This window comes from Zonotrichia leucophrys, chromosome 4, assembly GCF_028769735.1.
Source record: "Zonotrichia leucophrys gambelii isolate GWCS_2022_RI chromosome 4, RI_Zleu_2.0, whole genome shotgun sequence".
Classification (NCBI taxonomy): Eukaryota; Metazoa; Chordata; class Aves; order Passeriformes; family Passerellidae; genus Zonotrichia; species Zonotrichia leucophrys.
Window position 1 is genome coordinate 50,027,567 of NC_088173.1, and position 22,968 is coordinate 50,050,534.

Sequence of the window (22,968 nt, forward strand, 5' to 3'; positions counted from 1 at the left end):
GCCGGCGCGGAGCGGTTCCGGAGCAGAGGCCGGCACCGCCCCGGGGGCGGCCGCTCCCCGCCCCGCTCAGCGCCATGGCGGGCCCGTGGCGGGGGCTGCGGAGGGCGCGGGGCTGGGCGGCCCTGGCGGGGCTGCGGGCGAGAACGGACAAGTTCGGGGGTGTGAGCGTGGACCTGGGCGAGCTGCGCGGCTCCCCGCGGCTGGAGCGGGCCGCCTTCGGGCGGTGGCTGCGGGGCAAGTGCCGGGCGGGGGTCCCGAGTGCCGGGGCGGGCGGGGGGCGCTGTGTGAGGGGGGCGGGCGGCCCGCCAGAGGGCGCCTTCAGCCGCCGCCTCCCCTCACGGAGCCTCAGCCGCGGCCGGGGAATGAAGGGCGCTGGCAGGAGGAAAACAGATCGTTCACAGAACCGTAAAATAGGTAGGGTTGGAAGGAACCCCTGGAAATCATCCAGTCCGATCGCCTGGAGCAGGTGACACAGGACTGACAAACCATAGCAGGTGGATTTGGGTTTGGAATGTCTCCAGATAAGGAGACTGCGCGCCCCCACTGGGCAGCCCAAGCCAGTGCTGTGCCACTCTCACTGGTTCTTCCTCGTGAGGAGGTGAAACTTCAGGTGTTTGAGTTTGTGGTCATTGCTCCTTTTCCCGTCACTGGGTATCACTGAAAAGAGTCTGGCATCATTCTCTTGGCGCCCACCTTTGAGGTATTTGGATGGATTGATGAAGTCCCAACTGTGACTCATCTCCAGACTGAACAGGTCCAGCTCCCACAGTCTCCCCTCACAGAGAGGTGGTCCACACCCCTCATCCTTTTTGTGGCCTCCACTGGATGCACTCCAGTAGTTCCTTATCTTCCTTGTACTGAGGAGCCCAGGACTGGACAGAGCACTCCAGAAGAGTAGTTCCCCTGTTTCTCGTGACAGACCCTAAATGTAAAAGCCATCATTTTGCACGTGAACACCCAGTTGTACCACATAAAATGTCGACCTGGCAGCCTCTCAGACTGCTGGTGAGTTCCTCACACCAACAATAGTTTTACCCTGTGGTAAATTACATGAAAATACAGATTTTTGCACGTTACCAACGGCTATAGTGTGTGGTAAAGTTTAAAGCAACACAGACCAAGGGCAAAGGGGTCCCTGACCCTCCTCACTTCCCTCTCTTGCAGAGTCTGTGTCTCAGTGGCGGGATGAAGGCCGCATTGCTGTCTGGCTCCGTGTCCCCATCCTCCAGAGCAGCCTTGTGGCAGTGGCTGCTTCCCAAGGCTTTGCTTTCCACCACGCTGAGCAGGGCTCGTCCACGCTGACGCTGTGGCTGGCAGAGGGGCCCAGCAGGCTGCCAGGGTTTGCCACACACCAGCTGGGGGTTGCAGGTGAGTTACAGGAGTAGTTACACCCACAGAAAATCTTGAAAGGGCCCTTAGGAGGCTCTTCAGTAGGAATTGTTCCTCTCTACAACCAGCACATGGAAACCAGCTGGCTGCTGCATTTTGGAATGAAAAAGCAACCACCAATGTAGAGAAAAAAAGCACTTCTCTGCTCTGTGTGCTTAATGTGTATATCTGTTTAAACTGTGTTGAAGTTAATGTCTGTAAATGGGGAAAACTTGACCCAACGTGGATTGTTCAGAAGCTAAAGCAGCTATTAGCCTGAATGGCAATGGTCTGGAAGCTGATCTAAACTGTGCCTAGAAATCTTTAATCCAAACATGTATTTTACAAAAAAACCCACAAACACCATACTCTTATCCATGTAGATCTCCCACAGCTAGAAAATTGTTCCATAACAGAAAATTTCCAAGGAGCTGGACAAGACAGTTTCCCCTTTTTTCTTTTTTATTTTTTCATACAGCACAACACAAGGGACTGATGATGAGCCAAAAATACACTCATCTTGAAGTTAGCTTCACAAATTCCAGTGGTTTTGTTCTCTCACTCAGCAGAGTGCCACAGATAAGCCATTACCTATCCCATCACTCAGTTACCTGTGACTGGAGATTGGTTTGGAGCCCTCATGTACTGGATAAGGGTTACATTAACACACAGAAATGACGAGACTGGCGAGAGCACATCTCTCCAGTTGCAGCCCTGACATGTTTGTCAGGGCACACAGGGACTCTGTAGGGTGTTATTTCTCCACCAAGTGGTGTTAAGGCCCATAAACAGCAATTTGAAAAATCTAGTTAGGAAGAACTCATAAAAGATGGTTTGTTCTGTGTAGCAGCAGCTCGGGTGAAAAAGCCTTGAATTACAAAACAGAGCTGCTGCCACCAGCAGTGGGAGTCTTCGGTTCCCAGGCCAGCAGAGGGCAGGGTGGGTGCTGAAGGCAGCCTTGGAGTTTGTCAATGGACATGTTGGAGCATGTTTTCCTGAGGTATTTTGGAAACCTCACCATTAAAATATGTGGCATTAAACTGCAGCAGGACAGTGCATTCTCCTCACAAAAGCACCGGGTTGCTCCTTGTGAGGAAACCTAAGTGACAGAGAGGTTTTCTGCATAGAACTTGCAGAGCTGGAAGTGCTGCTTGAAAGGAAATCCCATAAAAGATGAGTTGTGACCCTGGTGGGCATCAGAAAGAGCTAAAAGAAAAATCATAACTCTGAAAGACTCGCAAATATTGAAAAATACATTTTCAGAGCATAATTTGCAGCTGTGCTTCAAAACTCTTTGCACTCTGCAAGTAGAAAAAAACATTAAAGAGAACTTTGGTAAGTGCAGGTATACAGATTACATGATTTCTTGTATGGATTTTAAAATTGCACAACATACAATGTATGTGTTCTTTGCTACCATTTTTCAAAGATGTGCGCTTTGAGTCATCATTGGGATTTTCTTTAAAGGACATAAATACTTCAAGAAATCATTCTGGGCAGGTAAACAAGTGTGAAATAATGACTGCTATGTGGGGTTTTTTGTTCTTTATTCTGCCCACTCCGAGTGGATCTGGAACACATCCCAAAAATACACTAAGCAGCATGGATACCACCTGGTAGGTTTATTCCATTATCTTTCTACTTTAGGAGGGAGACCCTGAGTAGTGGAAAGGATCCATTCTATTTTTAATTCATTTTCTTGAAACATTAAAGTATTTAAATACGAATATTGAGGAGAGGTTCAAACACAAGGCTTTCTTTATTCCCTAACCAAAAAGTATATTAGAACATGTCTGCAGTAAATAAAAGCAATTTTCTGTTGAGAGTGTCCATCTCAAAGCTGTAGGCAGACAGTGAGATGCAGCAGTCAGTGCTGTGAGCATCCTAAGTGGAAAGCAGAGTGGCTGGCTGGCCAGCAGGGAGCCAGGCCAGGAGCAGGGAGCAGGTAGTGACTCTCACTGCCAAGTGGACCAGCAGCTGCTTTGCTCCTGTCTGGAGTTTCCCATGCAGCAAAGGCAGCACAGCCAGGCCTTGTGCCTCAGCACCGTGCAGCCAAGTGATGACAAAGGTGTGAATAAGCTGGGTCAGGTCATGTTTTACCAGACTGGATCAGAGTGGCCAAGCAGAGAGTAGCAAATGTTACTCATTGGGCTTGGCCATTATTGTTCAGAAATAGTGGAATGTGTGATGTGTCTTCCAGCTAAGTTACTGCATCCGTTTGTAGGCGGCAGGATTTTCCACATGTGTAAAGATACAGAGGAGTCTCTGGTGTGTGAAGTGATTAACGTGTTTTTAAAGAGCATTTCCAAAATGCTCCACCTCCAACCAAGGAAGATGTGGCCTGCCATCCAGAAAGTGACATGATTGTAAATATGCAACATGTCCAGAAATTAACATGTTTGTAAATATGCAACATGTCCAGAAAGTAACATGATTGTAAATATGCAACACGTCAGAAAGTGACATGATTGTAAATATGCAGCATGTCCAGAAAGTGACATGACTGTAAATATGCAGCACATCCAGAAAGTGACATGATTGTAAATATGACATGTCTGTAAGTATGCAACAATGGCATGAGAGGACAAGCTGAGGAAGGAAAGTAAAAGAAATGTGAAAGGCATTTTCTTCCCCCTCACATGGTCTGCAAACAAGCCTTACAACACAGCTGTTATTTGCATTGCTACCACCTTAATCCACTTGTTAAAACAAAGTCCTTGAAGGACTCCAGGAAGGAGAGCCTGCACACACATAGGATGAGCAGCCTTGGCCAGTCCTGGTACGTAAGGAAATCTAAACTGAGCAGCTGCATTACTGTGGAACTGCACAGGAAGATGGAGGTGGATAGGTTTGATAAGCCACTTATGGAAAGTGACTTAAAAGTAGTTCCCAAGTTGTTTTACAAATACCTGCCCCTGCCTGCTGATGCTTGCAGTGCAAGCAGTGGTGTCTGCACTCATTCTGCGGTTGACAGGTGCATCTCAACACTGAGCATCTCTGCATGCATTTTTACATCAGTCATAAATAAAACAGTAGGATATTTTTCTCCTCTGTTACTCATTATCTGGAGTTATCTAAGAGATTCTTTTATTGTTTAAATGCTTTTCTTGCCTGTTCCCTAAAAGAAAACATTCAAAACCAAGTGGTATTGTAATAGTGATTACTTGGTTGGGTTTCAGGTACAAACCTTTCCAGAAAGTCATCCTGGCATTGGATGAATTAAAGGTCCAGATACCACATTTGTAGCAGGAGGCAGAGTTTTTAAGAACCACAATCCAGGGCAGTCAAACTGCAGTCTCACTGATGCCAACCAAGTGTGGCCCAGCAAGGGAACATGAGACCAGGCAGCAAATCCTGTTACTGTGTTTTCATCCTTCTTGCTCTGGATTTAGGTATCCCCTAGCAGAGATTCTGATCACCTCACTGGGAGATTCACTGCCAAAAATGACATTCACAGGCTTCAATTTCAGGGGAACAGAGGAGAGCAAACACACTTTCTGTTTGATTCAAACAACAGTTTCCTGCCTTCACCAGCCCTCCCTGGTCTCAGCAAACCCTTTGGCTGAGGCTTTTCTAGAAAACAAATCCTCTTATCACAAACTTCCTCTTGCTTTCCTTTTGTTGCCTCTTTTAATCATTACAGTAGTTGAACTTGGACACTGCTAAATATTTACAGGAGGAATGAAATCATAAAGTCACAAGCCCCGGGGAGGCAGATATGTGACTAGCCTCTTAAAGCATGTCCTTTGACATATCTTGAAAGAAGACTGGTACTTCATCTTTGAAATATCCTCCTACACATAACTCTGCCATGTATTATTAAAAAACAGGATGTTTTTAGCTGGACACTCACTCCTTAATAATTCCTTCCTGTGGGTATAGTTTCCCATAGCATTTTAAATGCACATCATCACAGATGTGTCTGTATCCTCCTCCTCCTGCTTGTAAAATGATGTGAGCATTTTGTTACCCTTAGCCTCTAATTTGAATGCCCTGCATGACTGATGTGGAAAAGATCCTGGTAAGTTGCACCACAGCACTCTTTAAAATCTGAGAAAAATACCTGTTGTAAGGGAAGGACATTTTTTAAAGTATGACCAGTGAGTATGACATAATTAAACATGAAAGCACTTGGGTTCCAGAAAGTAGGAAAACTTGTAATCTGTGGGAGAAAGTCATGGGCTGAGCATGAGGATATAAGGGAAAGCTGCACTTCTCAGTCAGACAGGTTTTTTCATCAAGTGAAAGTGTCACTTTTCCACTTGGAAGCAACACTTTTTGATGAAGAAGTTGACTCAGATTATGGTGCAGTTCCTGTCATGGGTTGTTAGCTGGGTAGTGCGGGTTCAGAGACAGTCACACAGCTGAACATTGTCTGCACAGTCAGCCCAGAGTGTGTTATTAACCCAAAACCACTCAAATCTCCACTACAGCAGGTGGGGGCTTTGTCATGAATTTCACTGAAGAAACATTCACCCCCCCCTTCAGGGTGGCTTCTCAGCCAGAGTCACTGGAAAATTCTCTGTTATTTGAGGAAGATTACAGGCCTGTCTCTGCTGAAACGAGCTTTGCCAGATTGTTTGGGTAACCTCTTGATCTTGCATTCTTTAGTTCTGATATTAACACAAGCAAGTTCTTCGTTTCATTTCTTGTCTAATCCGGAACTTAAAAGCTGCAATTATTTATCTTGGTACTGCCAACTTTGAATTTTTATATGGGATACTTAAGCTCTTTGTGATACTTTATTGTGCATCCATTTTCCACTGACAAACCACTTTGTGATTCATCCGTACAAACCTTGCTATCTGTACATTACCAAAACATGTTAAAACATGTTATATTTATCAAAACATGTTAAATTTTGGTTGTTAGGATTGAATGACTTTGTCCAACACTTTCTCTTTTTCAATATTCTTTCTATGCCAGGTGCTGTTCTAGATGAAAGCACTGGAAAGGTGTTAGTTGTACAAGACAGAAATAAGGTAAGTTTATTGCAGGATTATAAAATAGAGAAGTTCATTTAGATAAGCCTATTCTGTAATATAAAACAAAATATATTTTGTTTTTATTCCAGTCCAAAATTGTGATAGTATAAAGTTACTTCCTTTTACAAGTTCATTAGGACCTACAATACAGTTAATGAACTTCAGTGAACTTAATGAAGTTAATTAAGTTAATGAACTTAATGAACTTTCATAGGCAGGTTCAATCATACCACGTGTTGAGTTTCTAACACAAAAGACAAGGGTACTTCTCTTCCTCTGAACTTGTTTCCTGTAACTGAAGATGTCTAATTTTCATTTTTGTATTTTATATTTTTACTTACAGTAAATTAAAATGTTGAGGACTTGGCTTTAGGAGGACTTTCAGGCTTTCATTCAACAATTACCAATTAAAGCATAAACCTACTTCTCATGCTGTAGACTCCAAAAGTGGTTCCAGCTCCAGGGAACAAAGCACACTGTAAACATTAATACCTATTATTTACCCTTTTATACACAAAAATATAAATGTGCATGCTCACCTCTTAGTAAATATCTTGAACAGATATGAGAGTAAAAATAAAATAGTAACAGCTGTTGGAATTTTAAGAGTTGTTTGGGTTTAATTGTGACAGGACAATTCCACAGCACACAAAGATTTCCAGGAACTAAAAGTAAATCTGAAAGCCAATAGAAAAAAGCCAATATGTGTTTTCCATCTGCACTATTTTTAATCTATTACTTTAAATTCCTATCCAAGCCCTTTAAGAATGCCCAGGAAAAAAAAATAGTTTTCCAATGTAGTCATTAGGGTTTCAAATCACTGGAAAGCACACAGCTTCCCTGCTGTGCTGCATAGACAAAAAAGGCTTTTTTTGGGCCAGTGTGCCTTTTTACTGCATTTATTTCTAGGAGAAGGGTAACTTCTTCCTACATAAACTTTTAACAAGGAAAGAAATAGAAAGTACATAGAAGTAAAGGTAAAGCCTACAAATCTTTGTGCTCTTGCCAGAGGTGCAGGGACTGGGACTCCTTTAGCAGTGTGAGTAACAACACCAAGCCTGCACTTCACGTTTTAATATTGAACTTTATTGTCAATAAATGTTTCTATACATAAATCACACACAAGCCCTCATTTCTTGTATCCATGAAAATGACAAGTTACACTAAATGATCATTACAGACACATCTTAAAGCCAGTGCAGTATAGAACAGTACAATCATAATACCTGTTTGTAAGATTAAATATATATACATTTTAAAAAGCCAAAACAATGGAAGTAGAATACATTAGTGATTAAATATAAGATTATATAGTCTATAGCAGCTTTTAAAAAAATATTCAACTACTCTATCTAGCAGCAACATTGTCTAATGACTGTTAGACAGTTTGTATTTTCAATCAGTAGGTGTTTTGTTCCCATTGTTCTTACAGACTGTAGCTGTCTCTAATCATCCTGTCAGCAGGAACAAACAAGTTCCTACTTACTGATATTTATAAAATAACAATACTGCAACTTCAACAACAAAAAAAAAAAAACTTTGTGTTAATTGTCTCCTTCTTATTAAAGAGTACAACACAGGCTGACTACTTCACTAATGGATTTTTCCTCCAATACAGACTATAAACGCGTGGAAATTTCCAGGAGGTCTGTCTAATCCAGGAGAAGACATTGGTAAGTCCTATGAGAACAGGTCAGCCATCAACAGAAATACAAAGACATGAACACCACCGAAATACAGCATGACCCACATTGCTCCTGTGATGGATTGTTTCTTTGAATTAATGGGGAATAGATGGAGTGACACAATCCTGGGACCCTGATGGTAACAGGGTAGCATTCAGGACAAAGAAGTTTTGTGTTTGTAACATTTACTCTTTTCCACACTTTCTTTAAGTGAGTGCTTGAGGCCAGCTAAGTTTTTCTAGGCTGGTCAGATATGCTGCAATATGAGCCAGAGGTGCAGAGGATTAAGGTAATCCATATATAGCCCAAATAAAACCAAAACAGGGAGCTCTCAGCTCACACTGGAATCCAGGGCAGTGACTTCAGGGATGGACTGAGGAAAAATTTCCATTCCAATAAATGCACTTGCTTCCTTCCACCCCCTTCACTTGATTCGTTTGGACCAAGAGCTCCTCGGCACAGGGCCAGGGTGAAGTGCAGGGCCTCAGTCTTGTGGGCACCTACTCCCAACAGGGACATGAAGCACCCCTGTGGTAGGAAACAATGCTGGATTGAGGAAACTTCTCATTTCTCTCCAACACAGCACAGCTGATGAACACTGCTGCAGTTTACCCTCACAGGTGAATGAACAGGGGTGTTTATGAAGAGAAAATCTGGGTTTTTTCTCCTTGTATCTCAGCCCTTAAAATCATTATCCATAGGCTGGTTACTTCTTAAGCTGGGTGTCAAGCCCAGGGTTCCTGACTGTTCCGTACCTTAAAAATACCTCCTGGTTTAGCAGTCTCCCCACAACAATGTGTGGTGGGGTTGTATTCCAATTATTATTTCAATACATGGAGAAAGTTGCTAGTTGTCAGGATATGGCTGAGTTTGGTTTTTGTTACTCATGAGTCATGTTTTAAGTCTTTCTGTCAAACCTGGTGATGGAAATCCAAAATATTTGCTGGACAATGTAATCTAACAGGGTGAAATGGATCCATGTTTTCAAAAGAATCCCAAATGCCATGGCTTTATCTAGGCAGGCTCCTTCTCACTTCTAGTGCCAGCAGCAGGACTTTTGTACTCAAGGAAACAACAAATGAGCAGGAGTGGCATTCCAGTGGGACTCCCCAGAGTGACACTGCTGCTGAGTACCACAGCAGCCATCCCTCACTGAACAGCTGAGGTTATGGCTGGAGCCTGCACTGAAAACCACCCAAGACAAAAGTGTCCTACAGCTTCCCTCCTGCCACTTCTAAACTACAGAATAATAAAAGTTACGATTCTCTGCATCACATATTATATTACAAAAAGATATAAATTAGTCAAGCATAAAAGATAATAGAGCCTAATTTTCCTTTTTCATTCTTACATCAAACCTTAAAACACAAGTCACTCATGGGACTAAATTTTAAATTACAATTAAAAATTGCAATTACATTGCTTAAAATCCTTCAGTTACATGAAGTGACAAGATGCTTGGCTGCCTACTAAAATGAGTGCAAACTGACTTATGCAAGTGACACCAATTTCATAATGCAGATTAAGCAAAGTGCACACATTTTTGTATTTGAACATTTCTGAAACTCCAGCCCTAGTGTTTCTTCTAGTTTAATTGTCATTAGATATTTATATATATATATACACACTCACATTTAAATAAAAGGGAAACAGAAAATGGCACTTCATCTGAAAGCAAAGCTCAACGCTTAAATGAAACCCATCATTACTGCAAGTTTCTTAACCACAGCCTGCCTCAGTTTCTCATGATCTCAGTTCACTTCTGTAGCCCCCTGCCCACTAACAAAGCCACCTGCCACAGGGAGTTTCTTTTTCCAATATCTGAAACTACCCCTGAATCTTCTGCTTTGTTCCCCTCGGACTTGGCAAGATGCAAGCCTCCACAGGATGGTGAATCTCTACAAGTCTTTTAAAATGCATTTGCTTTTGGAAGCAAGCTAGCACACATTCCTTACTGAAAATGAACTAACAGGAGCAGGTAACATTGCACAACAGTTCTGGACATTGACCACTTAAACCAGAGACAACCAGGAGGTTACATTAATTTGGGAAAAGCCAGTATTAACCTACCAGTATTAATCCTACCCCAGACAAGTAGGATTTGACTACAACGAAACTGCAGACTTCAAGAAAATCAGTGGAATATTAACAGACTTCTTAGGGACTCTTCAATTTGTTATTGAAGAGAAAAATATCTCTGGAGGAGTCCTGGATGGGTGGGTGGTTCTCTGGCTGTAATTGCAGCACACAGACCCTGTAGACCCTTAAAGCTCCTGCTGCGTTTGTGGTGAGGAATGTTAGCCCTGACCTCACTCTGGCTGGGGCACACAGAATGCACACATGCAGCACAGATGCAGCATGTTTACAGCATGTCTCCTGCAAGAACAGGCTCTGGGCTGCACTGGTGCTGTGGCGTATTTGAAATGTCATCTGACTCTTACGGTACATCTTGAAAAGGATCTGGCACCAACTTTCACTTTCTGAAAAGAATTCCACCCATTTTGGTACCCCTTGGGGTGAAGTGCAGTGAAACTGATCTGATCAACAGGTCTGACATCAGTAGAGGTGCAGCTGCACAGGATCTGAACCCGAGACTGGGCAGGGGCAAAGAGAGGGATGGGGATCCAAAGGACTGCAAAGACAGTGCAGTGCTGTCTTGGATTAACAGATCAGTGGAGCTGCAGCCATCAGTGTCCATTACAAACCACACCCTGCACAGCATTACCAAAGGCATTCTGTAGGATATACACAGGAAAGGCACACAGCGATTACTGTTGTTTGGGAATCAAAATATTAGCTTATCCTTGTGTTGGAAAAACACACCTACATTCTGAAAACCTTTTGAAGCAGAATAGAGAACATGCTGAGTAAGAGGCTTTCCACCTTTCCAAAAGGTTTAAGGATGCTGAGTACTCTCAGATGTACTGCAAGGATTGCTCTTTCCACCCAGGAGACACAGCAGTTCGAGAGGTTTTTGAAGAGACTGGCATCAAGTCAGAGTTCAAGTCCATCCTAAGCATCAGGCAGCAGCACAAGCACCCCGGAGCCTTCGGGAAGTCGGACATGTACATCATCTGCCGCATGGAGCCCACCTCCTTCCGCATCAGCTTCTGCCAGCACGAGTGCCTCCGCTGCGAGTGGATGGACCTGGAGCAGCTGGCCAGGACGGAAAACACCACACCCATCACCAGCAACGTGGCCAAGCTCTTGCTGTTCGGGTACCGGGAGGGGTTTGATAGGATTGACATAACCATGAGGGAGTTCCCAGCTGTCTACACAGGCCTGTTCTACAAGCTCTACCACAGGGAGCTGCCCGAGCCCTACAGAAACATGACATGATAGCAATACATTTCATATTTCCCTATAGTAATAATTTAGAATTATTGCAATGTTGAATATTATAGTTATCTGTGGACTTATTTTTAGGTAATTATTAGAACATAATTATTCTCTAATAAGCTAAGATATAAATTATTTTTAAAGGTAATTATTGCTATGAGTGTGCATCGGGTTTGTTCTCCTCTACTCCATAAAGCAAGCATAGGGTAAATAAAATACATAGGTACCTAGAAGAAAACAAAAGTGTCACTGATCCTGAAAATATATTCTGCGAGTCATTTTACCTCCACGCACACTGGCACAACAGGTTTAAAGAGCAATATAAAGACAGTATAATACATTCATGGTTTAATCTGGTATCTGCAAAAGTAGTTATAATATCAGCAAATAATTGCTTATATTTGGCTACTTCAGAGAGGAGTACGAAAGGCGACATCTTTAGTGCTGTGTGGCACTGGTGCTCAGAATCTGCTGTGGAAGTCAGCTTTTAGCAGACATGGGAAGGAAAAGGATAGCTTTCTGTCCAGGTCCAGTTTTTGGTCCAGGTTTGTACTGTCCAGTTCTTTTCAGTGCCACGTACCAATCCGAGTATTTCCGTGAGCGGTAAGTGTTGTAGTTATTGGATTCCAAACGTTCAAAAAAGAAACATTCTTCTGTTGCGTATTTCTAAAAGGGAAAAGAGAAAGCATTACTGGTGTAGCACCACAAATCAATTCTTCACATTCTGGGGACTAACTTAGCAAGAATGTGAGCAGTACCTTTGGTTTTAAGAAATAGAGATTAACTGTTTCACAACTGAAGAAAGATACTTACTGTGAAAATATTGTTAAAAACTTACAATATGAGGTTTTTACCTATGGTTCATTTATTGTCTCTAACACAGATTAAGCAGCTTTTTACTTCCTTTTAATTACTGTGTAATTCTTTGTTCTGATCAGAAAATGTGTAAAAGAAGCCTTCAAGAACAAAAATTTTAAGCAGAATACAGACAATTCAGTACAATTGCCCAAGCTGGAAATTCAGGCAGAGGCACATCAAAAAAGGGTGAAAAAAGAAAAGTTCTTATTTCTCCCCAAAGCATATGTGACACCAGTGCTTTCCTACAGTCCATTGTCAATGTAAACATTTTGATGTAAACCCCATCATTAAGGTGACAAATGACAGCTCAGGTTTCATGAACTGTGTATTCCTGAACATCCCCCAGAGGTGACATTTCAGGAGCTGGACTGCTGTCTAGCAAAAGCAGGATGTCAGCCACTGCACTGTCAATCTCAGCACCTGGAAAAACTCTGGATATCTGTGGTTTTTCCTTTTGAATACGCTTCAGTCCAGGCTGCATCCAGAGTGCTTTCTCAGCACCTCATGAAACACCTGAACTCTCCTCAAACTAAATGCAGGTTATTTTCACATTGTTTGTGCACAATTTGAATCCATAACAGCAAAAGACAAGAATTTCTCTTAGAGTCAAGTCCTTCAAGTCTGGCAAAACCTGGCTGATCATAGCAAAGCCATGTAAGCATGACAGAATGAACAGGTCATATCCTTAAGTAACAAATTATTTATCATAAAATACAAGTCAGTCAAAATTCCTGCTTTCGTGGGAAGTTTGGGAAATTTCTTCATTAAATTAAATAATCACATTTCACTCCATGAAATTTGACTGGAACGTCAAAATAAGCTATATCAGATGGGAAATGTTTTTTTTTTTTCATTTTTTCATCGCAACTCTGCTGGATCAGATGCATTTCTGCACAAATATTTTCAGTTAAAAGAGCATTTCCCAAGGGGAGGTTTTGACTATCTGCATTCACATCCAGCCATTTCCTCCAGCAGTAGAGATCACCTCTCCCCCATGAGTGACTCTGTTAGTAAGGAACATGGAAATGCTCCATTAAAAGCTGCATCATCCAGATTTCAACACAAGAACACGACCCACTGCACCCCCACACAGGTCACCGGCGTCAGCAGCGGTGCACGGGCTGTGCAATAAATCATCCTGCAAAGCCCAGCTCAGAACAAACCCTGCAGCATGTCTCAACAGGTAATTACAAAAACATCCAACAAGATGAAAAACAGGCCTGAATAAGAATTTGCAAACATATTTCTAAAAATGTTAATTTATTTGCAAAACAAGGACTCTGCGCAAATTGATCCTGGACACTGAAAAGTAATTAAAAAACCTCAGACATTAAAAAGGACAGAATAGTACTTGAGTGACTAATTAGAGGACTAAATTACGTGTTTAGAAATTAAAGTTCCATAATGTTTTGAAAGAAATTTCAGCAGTGTTTCACCATGTGCAATTCACCACAGACATTTCCAGCGTACACTCTGCGAGCTCTCATGAAACACAGCCCTGCTCTAATGAGCAAGAGACGCTGGCAATTAGAAACAGTTTCATGAATGTGTTTAGAGGCAGAAAATGGTAAAGGCACAGCCAGCCACAGACTGTTGGAAGTCACAGTGCAGGAATCCTCACAGAAAAGCACTGCCAGTGCTACAGCCATGAAATTGCAGCAGCGTTTGTTAGGCTGGCTGCAGAAGAAAAGTCTTAAAAGAGTAGAGTTTCCACCTTTGAATAACAACAATGTTGCATGCAGCAAACATGATTCAAGTAATACCCATTTCCAGAAACAACACCAAAGAAAAAAAGAGTTTTACAAGTTCAAGTGAGAAGCACAAAGTGACCCAACCTTACATACTCTGAGAGAGCAATTCCGAGTGACTGGGCAATACTTCACAAGCGTTTCGCCTTACAGGAACTAAGCAAACAAAAACCGCTGCAAGGGAAACTTATTCTACAAGCAAACCCAGAATGCAACAGCAGGGCAGAAACCCCAAATATAAACACACCCCTGTATTTATGTTTATCATTTCACAAATGGTGCTAAACACCCTATTTTGACCATTCCCCCGTCACTCAGGGTACGGAGTGCTATTAGAATGGGAAGTCGAATGCCACCGCACCAGCACCACAGGAAATTCCCAATTATCCTTAACTCAAGAATAGCACAGTGGACAACTCCTCACATTTTCTTCAACTGAGCTGTCACACAATATCCGAGTAACTTGAAGCAGGTTCTTTAACTGCATTCCCGAGCCCACACAAAACTCCCTGGAGCCAGAACTGAGGAGTGCCCTGGGGAGCCCTGCTCCTGTAAAACTACTTTCAGTCTCATTTCATGGAGGCAGAGGGAATCAGAAATAATTTCTGCATCCCCTGGCACGGGTCTTTCATTAGCTGCAGTTCAGCCAGGGTTAGGAATGCACATTGTTAGCCCCAGCCACGGAGCAGACTTGCACAGAGGCTGAATGGGGCTGTGTGAATAAACAAAGCACCAGGGGCTATTGCAAACCAAAATTCTGGCAGGCTGGATGCCCTGGTGCTTCACCAGGCACTGAAGGATATAAATGTGGATGAGGATTTACAGTATCTAGGTCTCATAAGAAAAATTAATGTAACTTCAGCTCTTAAAGCAAAATTTATCATTTGGCTCAGAGAGACATTAACCGTCTGAGTCTGCTGCATACACTGGCTCTAAAACACAGTTAAAAATTCAACTGATACCAATAAAATACACAAGAGTTTAAACTAAACTAGTCTCACCGGAGAGCAGCTTAATTTATCCACACTTATATAACTTTTAAAATTTTATCATCACATTTTCAAAAATATTTTTCTTGCCAGTTTTCCAGTTGGGAAGTACAAGTGCCCAAAAAAAACCGTGATTCTCTACAAAGAGGAAAATGAGAAAATAATTTATACAGATTAGTACCATGAAAGTAATTTTTTAAAAGAAATTGGTTTTACTTTGCCCTTCAAAGAGGTCTTTTAAAATCACTTCATGTGCAAGTAAGTGAAAGGGAAAAAAATTACTCTTGAGGGTAAAAAGGCAGACACTTTACTCTTCATTTGTTTTTATAATTTCCTGATCACTGTGATTTTTTCCTTTTCAGACCAGCCATTCCTGTTAAATTTTGCAGCTCCTAGGAGTAGGGCAGAAATACCCAACTCCTCCTAATTCCTATTTCAGGTAACTGACAGGAGCTGTGCAGAGCTCATTTCTCCTGATAAATCCCACAGCGAGCAGCCGAGTGAGCCCTGCAGGAAGAAAGGCCACCCCACACAGAGCAAGGGCAGGACACAGCAACACAGAGACATCAGGCAGGTGCTGCTTACCAAGGCCAGCAATCTGCCATCCTCCTTCATGGCCAGGAAGCGATTGGCACTGACACCTTTGATGGACACCACTCCTCGCTCCTCCGCCTGGAGCTGCAGCTTGACTGCAAACAAAACAAAAAAACAAAAGGTTTCACCTCTCTTCACCTTTTTGAGCCATCGTGGGATTGCAGCAGGCAGTGCTTCAAACTCTCCACCACAGAAAGCTTCAGCTTGCAATGAAAATAATCAATTTTTAACATTTGGCTTTCTGATCCCGTTTTTAGAAAGTAAGTAGCTACTTTTGAATTCGCAACGGCGAGATTGAGTTATTCCATCTTCATTTCGCATAAAGGCAGCTTAAAACCCATGAAATACCTTGAAAGGCCACTTAGGGCACAGTCAACTGCTCCGAGAAAATGGAAATTTTTCATGGCAATTTTTCCAGAGGTATGTCTCAATGTTTGCAGAACAGCACTGGACACGGAATGCACACAGCTCTGTACAGGCAGACTGTCAGTGAGCCTAACTGAGACTGTCCAGGTCCATATCACTCCCTAAGGGTTCTGGCAGTTCCCAGCAGAAAATATCCATTAGTTTACCTCATCTATCCAACAAGTGGGTGGAACAAACAAACAGAACTGCAGCAGTAGGTGAAGGCAGCAAAGGCACAAGAAACAGTGCTATACAAAGCAGGAACGTGTCTCGCATCAATTAAAAGAAATTAAAGATTTTATAGAAATGAAAACCTGTAAGGTCCTATCACACAGCTTTGAGCTACTACCTGTGAATTATTAACACAACTCCTTAACTGATTTCTGTAGCCATAAATCAAACCCAGTAGTTTGGATGAAAGCTTCCCCTTTTGCCTGCCTTTGCCTGTTGTATGCAATGTCTCAGATGAGAGCTTCCTTCACCCACCTGCTTTGGTTCAGCAGGTCCTTTATTCCATTTGGAGATGCAGTTCTAAATAGCTTCAGCTTTTCAGCCATCAGAATAAATGCCTGAAGTGACTGTAAATTTTGGAGATCTCTTGAGATTCAGAGAGAGGTTGTTGCTTATTTGGCTTTTTGTTGAAGGGAAAAAAAGACAGCACGGAAGAAGCCAACTGAAACTCCAACACCAGGAATACAGGGAACATAAAACGGTTGGGATTATTGCTGCAAACCCTTTTTCATGGTAAAAGTTAGAAGTCAGGCACAATTTTATCTCAGTATCAAGTATCCAAAATATCATTCTCGTAAGTTATGAGGCCAAAATCAGACTTGTGAACAGCTCCAAACACTTTGGTGTAACTCCTTAGCCTCTGGGGAAGCAAGAACGTGGAAAAGTGCTCTGGGCAGGGACTGTGGGAAATGGACTTTTGAGATGTGCCAAGCACACAGCTTTCACCACACACTTAACAAGAAACAGCTGTGGAACAGTTGAAAATTAATATTAATTACTACAGTACTGACTTATTATGCTTCATGACTTTCTCTGGACAAAAACACACATGAAATCCTACAGCATCACACCCGGCCAGAAGTTCAAATTCTGTAAAAATGAGCTTCTGGTAAAGGTTTCTAAGTCCTGTAAAAATTTGTATAGCTTATGAAAAAAAAAACCAAACACCCAAGGTATTCCTGCAGAGTTTGAAAAGAGCTGCAATACTGAAAGCTCCAAAAGGAAAATCAGCTTCACTGGGTTTTCCTCTCTAACCCAAAAACACGTGAACAATCAGAACCAGAACAGTACTGTGAGTTTTTCAGGTTTCAGTGTTATTTTACAGCTTTATTAATGCAGTGAATATTTGCCACAGGGTTACACTGGAGATATCAGGATACAACACAGCCTTACTGATCAAACACATTTTGACTCTATGATCATCAGCAGAAGTGACAATTTTAGGTTTAGATCACTGCAACTAAATTGGTTGTAAGAGAAATGTATCACTTGACACCGATGATCTGCATTTTTTACAGTCTTTGGTCACCAACAGCAACAGTGCAGACTCCATTCATCATTTCACATCTACTTGTTTTCCCCACAACTGAACCTCAAGACCCCATCCATGGAAGTCAAATAATTAAGACATTTGTAGCCCAAAAAAAACCCAGCAGATTGTTGTGAAAGAGCTCATTAACCAAGGGCTAAAAAGGCCCGTTTTCCCAGATATTCTGGCCCCTCTAGCACGGCAGTGAGTTATTTCCCTGTTCCCATTCATGCCCTGCAATCCACAAGGAACACCAAGCACAAGGCTCTGCTCGGTGCCTGCTGGTGTTGTGAGAACACAGAGCTCACCCGCTGAGCAAACATCCCCAGGACTGGGGCTAAGTCATCATTAAGTTATTAAATTAAACAATAAAAGCAACTCAGAGGACCCAGGAAATTTACAGCTCCTACTAAAGACTTTCTTTTCTATCATAATAAGCTTAATAGAATCATTCTGCTGAATAAGAAGGAATGAATTGCAGGATGTGCATTTGCACTTTTCACACCAGCGAAGAAATTCTGAGTGATGTAGCTCGAGTGAACCTACAGTGCCTTCCAGTCATATAAAAATGGATAGAGAAGGAATGTTTTTTCCCAACAATACACAGAGGTCTGTTAGAGAGTCATATTCACTGATGTTCTGGCTGAAAAACACCACAAGCTATACAGTCCAACCCACAGAAACCAGCACAATCTGTGGCACTAAAGGAAGCTGGAGCACACTGCAACAGGCACTGAGATGTTCCTGCAGAGGCTATGTACAGGACAGATGTACAAACTGCAGGTTAAACTAAACAGTGTATTTTAGAGAGTTACAAATGGGCATTTATTCCACAACTTGGAGAGACCTTTCTAAGAGTATGGAAGTTTAAAAGTGGTATTTAATAGCATTGTGGTTGGCAAAGTTTCAGATTTCTCTTAAAAAATGGATTTTCCTTGTTTTCTTAGATACTTCAAAAAAAAAAAAATTTCCAAGGCACTTTTGCACAGTCCAGTGGAGAAAATAATTTTGAGGACAAGTAGCTAGACAGGAAAGCTGTTAGCAAATGCAAAATAATAAAGAAAACATGAACATTTTCCAAAAGTACTTTTATTGTCCTGAGCACTAGAACTGGAAAATCACACGTACAATGCAAACTCTCAGGTCCTTTTACAGTTCTAATAAACCAAAGCTTTAGAGTGGCCCAGACCCAGGAACTGCACAGCTTAAATGGTCCCAAAAGGTTTCCATGCTATGCACCATAAACGGTTCAGCCAAAATCTCCTTCAAAATGCGTTCATTTCAAAGACCTGGGCAAAACCTACCAACTTAATACTTCAGGAAAACAGAGCTGCACATTCTGGAAGTTGCTCACTGCTGAGCTGGTACTACCTTTTGACTCCCAGTGGGAATCTGCTGGCAAGCCCTTCGCCTGGGGCAATCCCTGTGACCAAAGCCACGTGCTGGTATTTCACTCACAGCAGCTGCACTGGCTAAGATGTTCTGGGGCAGGAGAATGCCACAGGATTAGTAAGGAAAGGGAAAATAAAGGTCACAGGGAGGAGAGAAAAGGACCAGAAACATGTCTGGAATAAAATAAAAGGCAAAAAGAGCAAAGAGCAGTGAAGACAGGGCAGAGTAAGGGCAGTACAGGAGGGTGCTGTACTGGAGCATGAGGCAAACTCACACATCTGAAGGAGGTGAAATTTGAGGATGAATTAGCCAAAGCGATTAATAAAACCCCCATTTTCCTACTCCACAAAGAAATGGGAACTCTAACCACTATATCAGAAAAACCATGAAGTAAAAAACAACTATGAGCTTCTGGCTTTGGATGCATTTACACAGCAAATAAAGGTTCAATTACAGCTTCAGCTGTATTTTCCCTGTAACCCTTCTAGCTAACACCCTACAGACAGCCTGCAGTGCAATCTAGAGCTACAAGTACCATCCCCAGGGTCAGGATCATACAAAACTCAGGTCAGAAGGACTCCCTCTAGTCCAGCCTCCTGCTGAAGAGACTCCATCACTTCACAGTGAGAACCCTGCCTGCCACACTGCAGCAAAGGGAGCAGCTCACAGCCTGGGAAGAGAGGAAAAATTGGATACTATTGCAACCCCCGTTTTCACTAACATACAGCTGCTTTATTGGAACAAAAAGCAAAACACCTCTCACTCAGTTTACGAGAAGGGAGTTTCTGTACCCCCAGAATCCCAGGCTGCACGTCTCTGGATCAATGACTAGTGTTACTGCAGTCTGCTGTGGAAAAGCTCAGCCCCAGCCAAAGGCTCAGGGCCCATCTCCAACATATTTGCAGAGGCCCTGTAAGGAAAATCCTTCCACGAGGCCCCCGAGTGACAGCGCAGTGAAGCTGCTGTGCCAGCTCCCACTGCCCATCCTCCCGCACCTCCGTGCCCACAGGAAAGCACAAAGCAGCTATTCTGCACCTCACTGCAGAGGTGGGTCAGCTCCAGAGGGAATAAGCATCAGAAATGCAAGGAAGTTCACAAAAAAAGGAAGGAAAGTAAGTTTCGCTAAATGCAACACCCTACAGCCGAATTCCCACTCCTCCATCCTCTGTGGCTGAAGTTGGCCATTCCTTCACGCTCAGGGGCAACATCTATTCCCAGCCAGGTGTCCAAGCAAAACACAAGGAGTCAGACATGCTTGCTCCACACCTAACACGACAAACCCTCCCAAACCCAGGGGCTGGTTCAAAGCTACGCATGCATTTACAAACACACGTATATTAACACTCCCTTCTGGCTTTTCCTGTCTGCTGGATCAGATCCAAACCCCAGCCTGGTGATGCCTACTGTAACTTTCTCTAAGAATTACAAATATCTTTGTGTCCCTCTGCTCACATCAGTCTCTGACAGTTTCTGATATCTTTCTCAAAGGCACAATTAGCAACTTAACATCTCCTGCTCTTTGATAAGCGCTGACATGCGAGGCATCCCCAAGTCTTCAGAGCGTGAACAAGAGAACAACTCCTTGCTCGCTTTCATACGCTCATGGTAAAAGTGAGCCACTGCCAGAGTCACTTATGCAGGCACTGCCTAAAACCTGGAACACATATGAGGCACCAAAAAGAGAAATAGAGAGGAGAAACAACCAGCAAACCTTAGCGGGAGAGGTGGGCTGCTAATAAACCAAACCATCAGAATTGCAACAAAAACAATCAAGCCAATGGAGTGTCAGGACGAGAAACAGTGAGTCACGCTCCCATACAAAGGCACATTTCTTTGCTTTTGCATGACAACATTCTAAGTGTATCTTTTTCCTTTTTGCCAGCCAGAGGCATAAAACCACTCACAGACAGACCCAAGGTGTCCAAAATGTAAACATCTACAACAAAAATACACACTCGTGAAATGCAAACACTTCAGGAAGTTCTGATTACACTTAAGAGTAAACCAAGGCTTAAAGCAGAACAGTAACTTGTGTAACTGTTTAGGCATCCACCCACTATGGTAATCAACCACATTAACACGGACATTCTCAGATTTTAAAAGTTTGCACCTTTTTAAGTAGCATGGATACTGAATACAATGGAAATTATTTCCATCTTCAGGTTCTCTGATTTTTACCTTGACCTCAATTGCTGCAGGTACCCAGTTCTACCTAACATGCACCTATGACACTGGGAATCCTCCCCATGAAACACTGGTTACCAAACACACAGCATTCTCTGGTGCTCCCTATACATTTCATATAAAAGACAGTAAAGCCATCATGCAGAACAATAATTTCAGAACAGTGTGACATCCAACACTTCTGGCACCAGTGGCTCCCTGCCTGTGTGCCCGCATGTAAAACACGCGCAGCCACACTTTTCCACTTCTCACAGCTTGTACAATCAGGTTGATGAAACCTAGTCGAGCCCTTTAAAAGTAAAAATGCCATGCAAAAGCAAATCCAAAGTTTGTGAATTCTGCTTACAAAGCACAACTTGGGCCTTTTGTGCTGCTGAGTAAAGTAAACAGCGATTGCTTCGCATTACGAAAGGATTTCGAACGCCAGAACCTCCAAGTCACCATCATGTAAAACCCTTCTGAATGCTTTCTGCCACACTGTTTGCTGACTCCTTGGCGTTGCAGATGAACTAATGCATCTTCCGAAGTCAAGGGGGCTAAAGCACACTGAAAAAATTCCTAACTTTACCAGAGAAGAACTTCATTCCTTACTGGCTACTGGTAATAAAGCTTAGTCTCTAAATTACCATTCTTTTCACCCCATATTCTTGATTTAGAAAAATGTTTCAGGGTTGCCTTATCAAAAGAATAATGCATGCCTGTTCACGTGTAGTTTTTTTAGGACTGTTCCCAAAGGGCTTTTCTTAGCAAGGGGAAGGTATGCCCCACGTTGTTTCCATCTGCTTTCACTTCGTTCAGTATTGACTGAAGTAAATCTCAGAATAACCACTTTTGGGTGTTGAACTTAGAACAAAGCTGGTGCAACTGTTCAGCCAACAGAGCCGTGTCACAAGACACGTACAGAACTTGCAGAAGTTCTGCTTTATGTTTACTGTGCATTCACTCATCTCCTTGTAACTATGACCTGTTTTGCACTTGCAGCAAAACAAACACATAAAACCAGGGACAACCCATGGCAAACACGGGAACAGCATTTCAGAAGACAGAGAAGGTAAAATGTGTAATTTTTAAAAGTTATTCTGTAGTGTTCCTCCTGCAGGTACAACTCACACAACTCGTCAGTAGTACATGGTATTTCAGGGCTGTGACTGATGTCGGAGCAGTAACACATGAGATGAAAGGCAGAGGCTGCCACAGCAGCAGTGAGACATTGCTGCCCCATAGGCTCAGTAAGCCTCAGTGGCACAGAAAGGAAAAGCTGGATTTGAGAAATGCCAAGATGAATAAGTAAATGGGATTTCAGAGAGTCTGGAGCACAGTGGTGAAAAAGGAACTCTGTCAGGCACCCAGGATCCAGAGAGATGGCACAGCAGCTGGGAGGAAGGAAGAGCCCATACAGAGGAGCTCCTGTGAATTGAGCTGCCTTTTACAGCTGATTGCTCTTAACCTGGCCAAAAGGTTGAGATGGAGATTATACTGGGTTTGTACCTCCCTTATCTCCAGTACCAATGAAACTGATCATTGAGACTTTAATATTTTTTCAAAAAGTAAACAAATTTTTAAAAATTTAAAGCCGTACACATGCACACACAGTATAGCACTGGTGCCAGCACAGCTCCTTTATTGCAAGGACAGTGCAAATGCCACAATAAGCTCAAAGTCTTATTTCATCGTCCTATTTCATCCCCTTCCATCAAGCTGTGTAACCACCCTGTGCTGACCTTTCAATAAAGCATGCACAGGGGAACAGCACGAGCTGCAGTGAAGGACAAGAGCTCTCAATCACTGCTGACCCAGCACAGTAATGAATCCCAGTCTTCACAAAAGGGCTCTAATTTGCTTTTGAATGCAACCCTGCTTAAGCAAAGAATTTTCTTTGTA

General features: G+C 42.7%; 3 protein-coding genes across 4 annotated transcripts in view; 1 reads left to right on the forward strand and 2 right to left on the reverse strand.

Annotated features, from left to right (window-relative positions):
* AFG2A (AFG2 AAA ATPase homolog A) overlaps positions 1-76 on the reverse strand; it is a 162,760-nt gene extending 162,684 nt beyond the window's left edge. The window contains 1 exon segment of the mRNA XM_064711589.1: positions 1-76. Coding sequence (XP_064567659.1) covers positions 1-76 — 76 coding nt within the window.
* Positions 69-11,377, forward strand: NUDT6 (nudix hydrolase 6). Of its 2 annotated transcripts, none has more exons than XM_064711597.1 (5): positions 69-234; positions 1,165-1,368; positions 6,295-6,350; positions 7,972-8,026; positions 10,989-11,377. In XM_064711597.1, exons 1-5 carry the CDS (start codon positions 75-77, stop codon positions 11,375-11,377), a joined length of 864 nt encoding a protein of 287 aa, XP_064567667.1. In that variant the 5' UTR covers positions 69-74. The 2 variants fall into 2 exon arrangements, with proteins under 2 accessions (XP_064567667.1, XP_064567668.1); XM_064711598.1 differs by lacking the exon at positions 69-234 and adding an exon at positions 352-414.
* FGF2 (fibroblast growth factor 2) overlaps positions 7,418-22,968 on the reverse strand; it is a 22,976-nt gene continuing 7,425 nt past the window's right edge. The window contains exons 2-3 of the mRNA XM_064711599.1: positions 15,558-15,661; positions 7,418-12,043 (exon numbers count right to left, since the gene is read on the reverse strand). Of these exons, the coding sequence (XP_064567669.1) occupies positions 11,858-12,043; positions 15,558-15,661 (290 nt within the window). The 3' untranslated portion in view covers positions 7,418-11,857. The remainder of the gene's footprint in view (positions 12,044-15,557; positions 15,662-22,968) is intronic.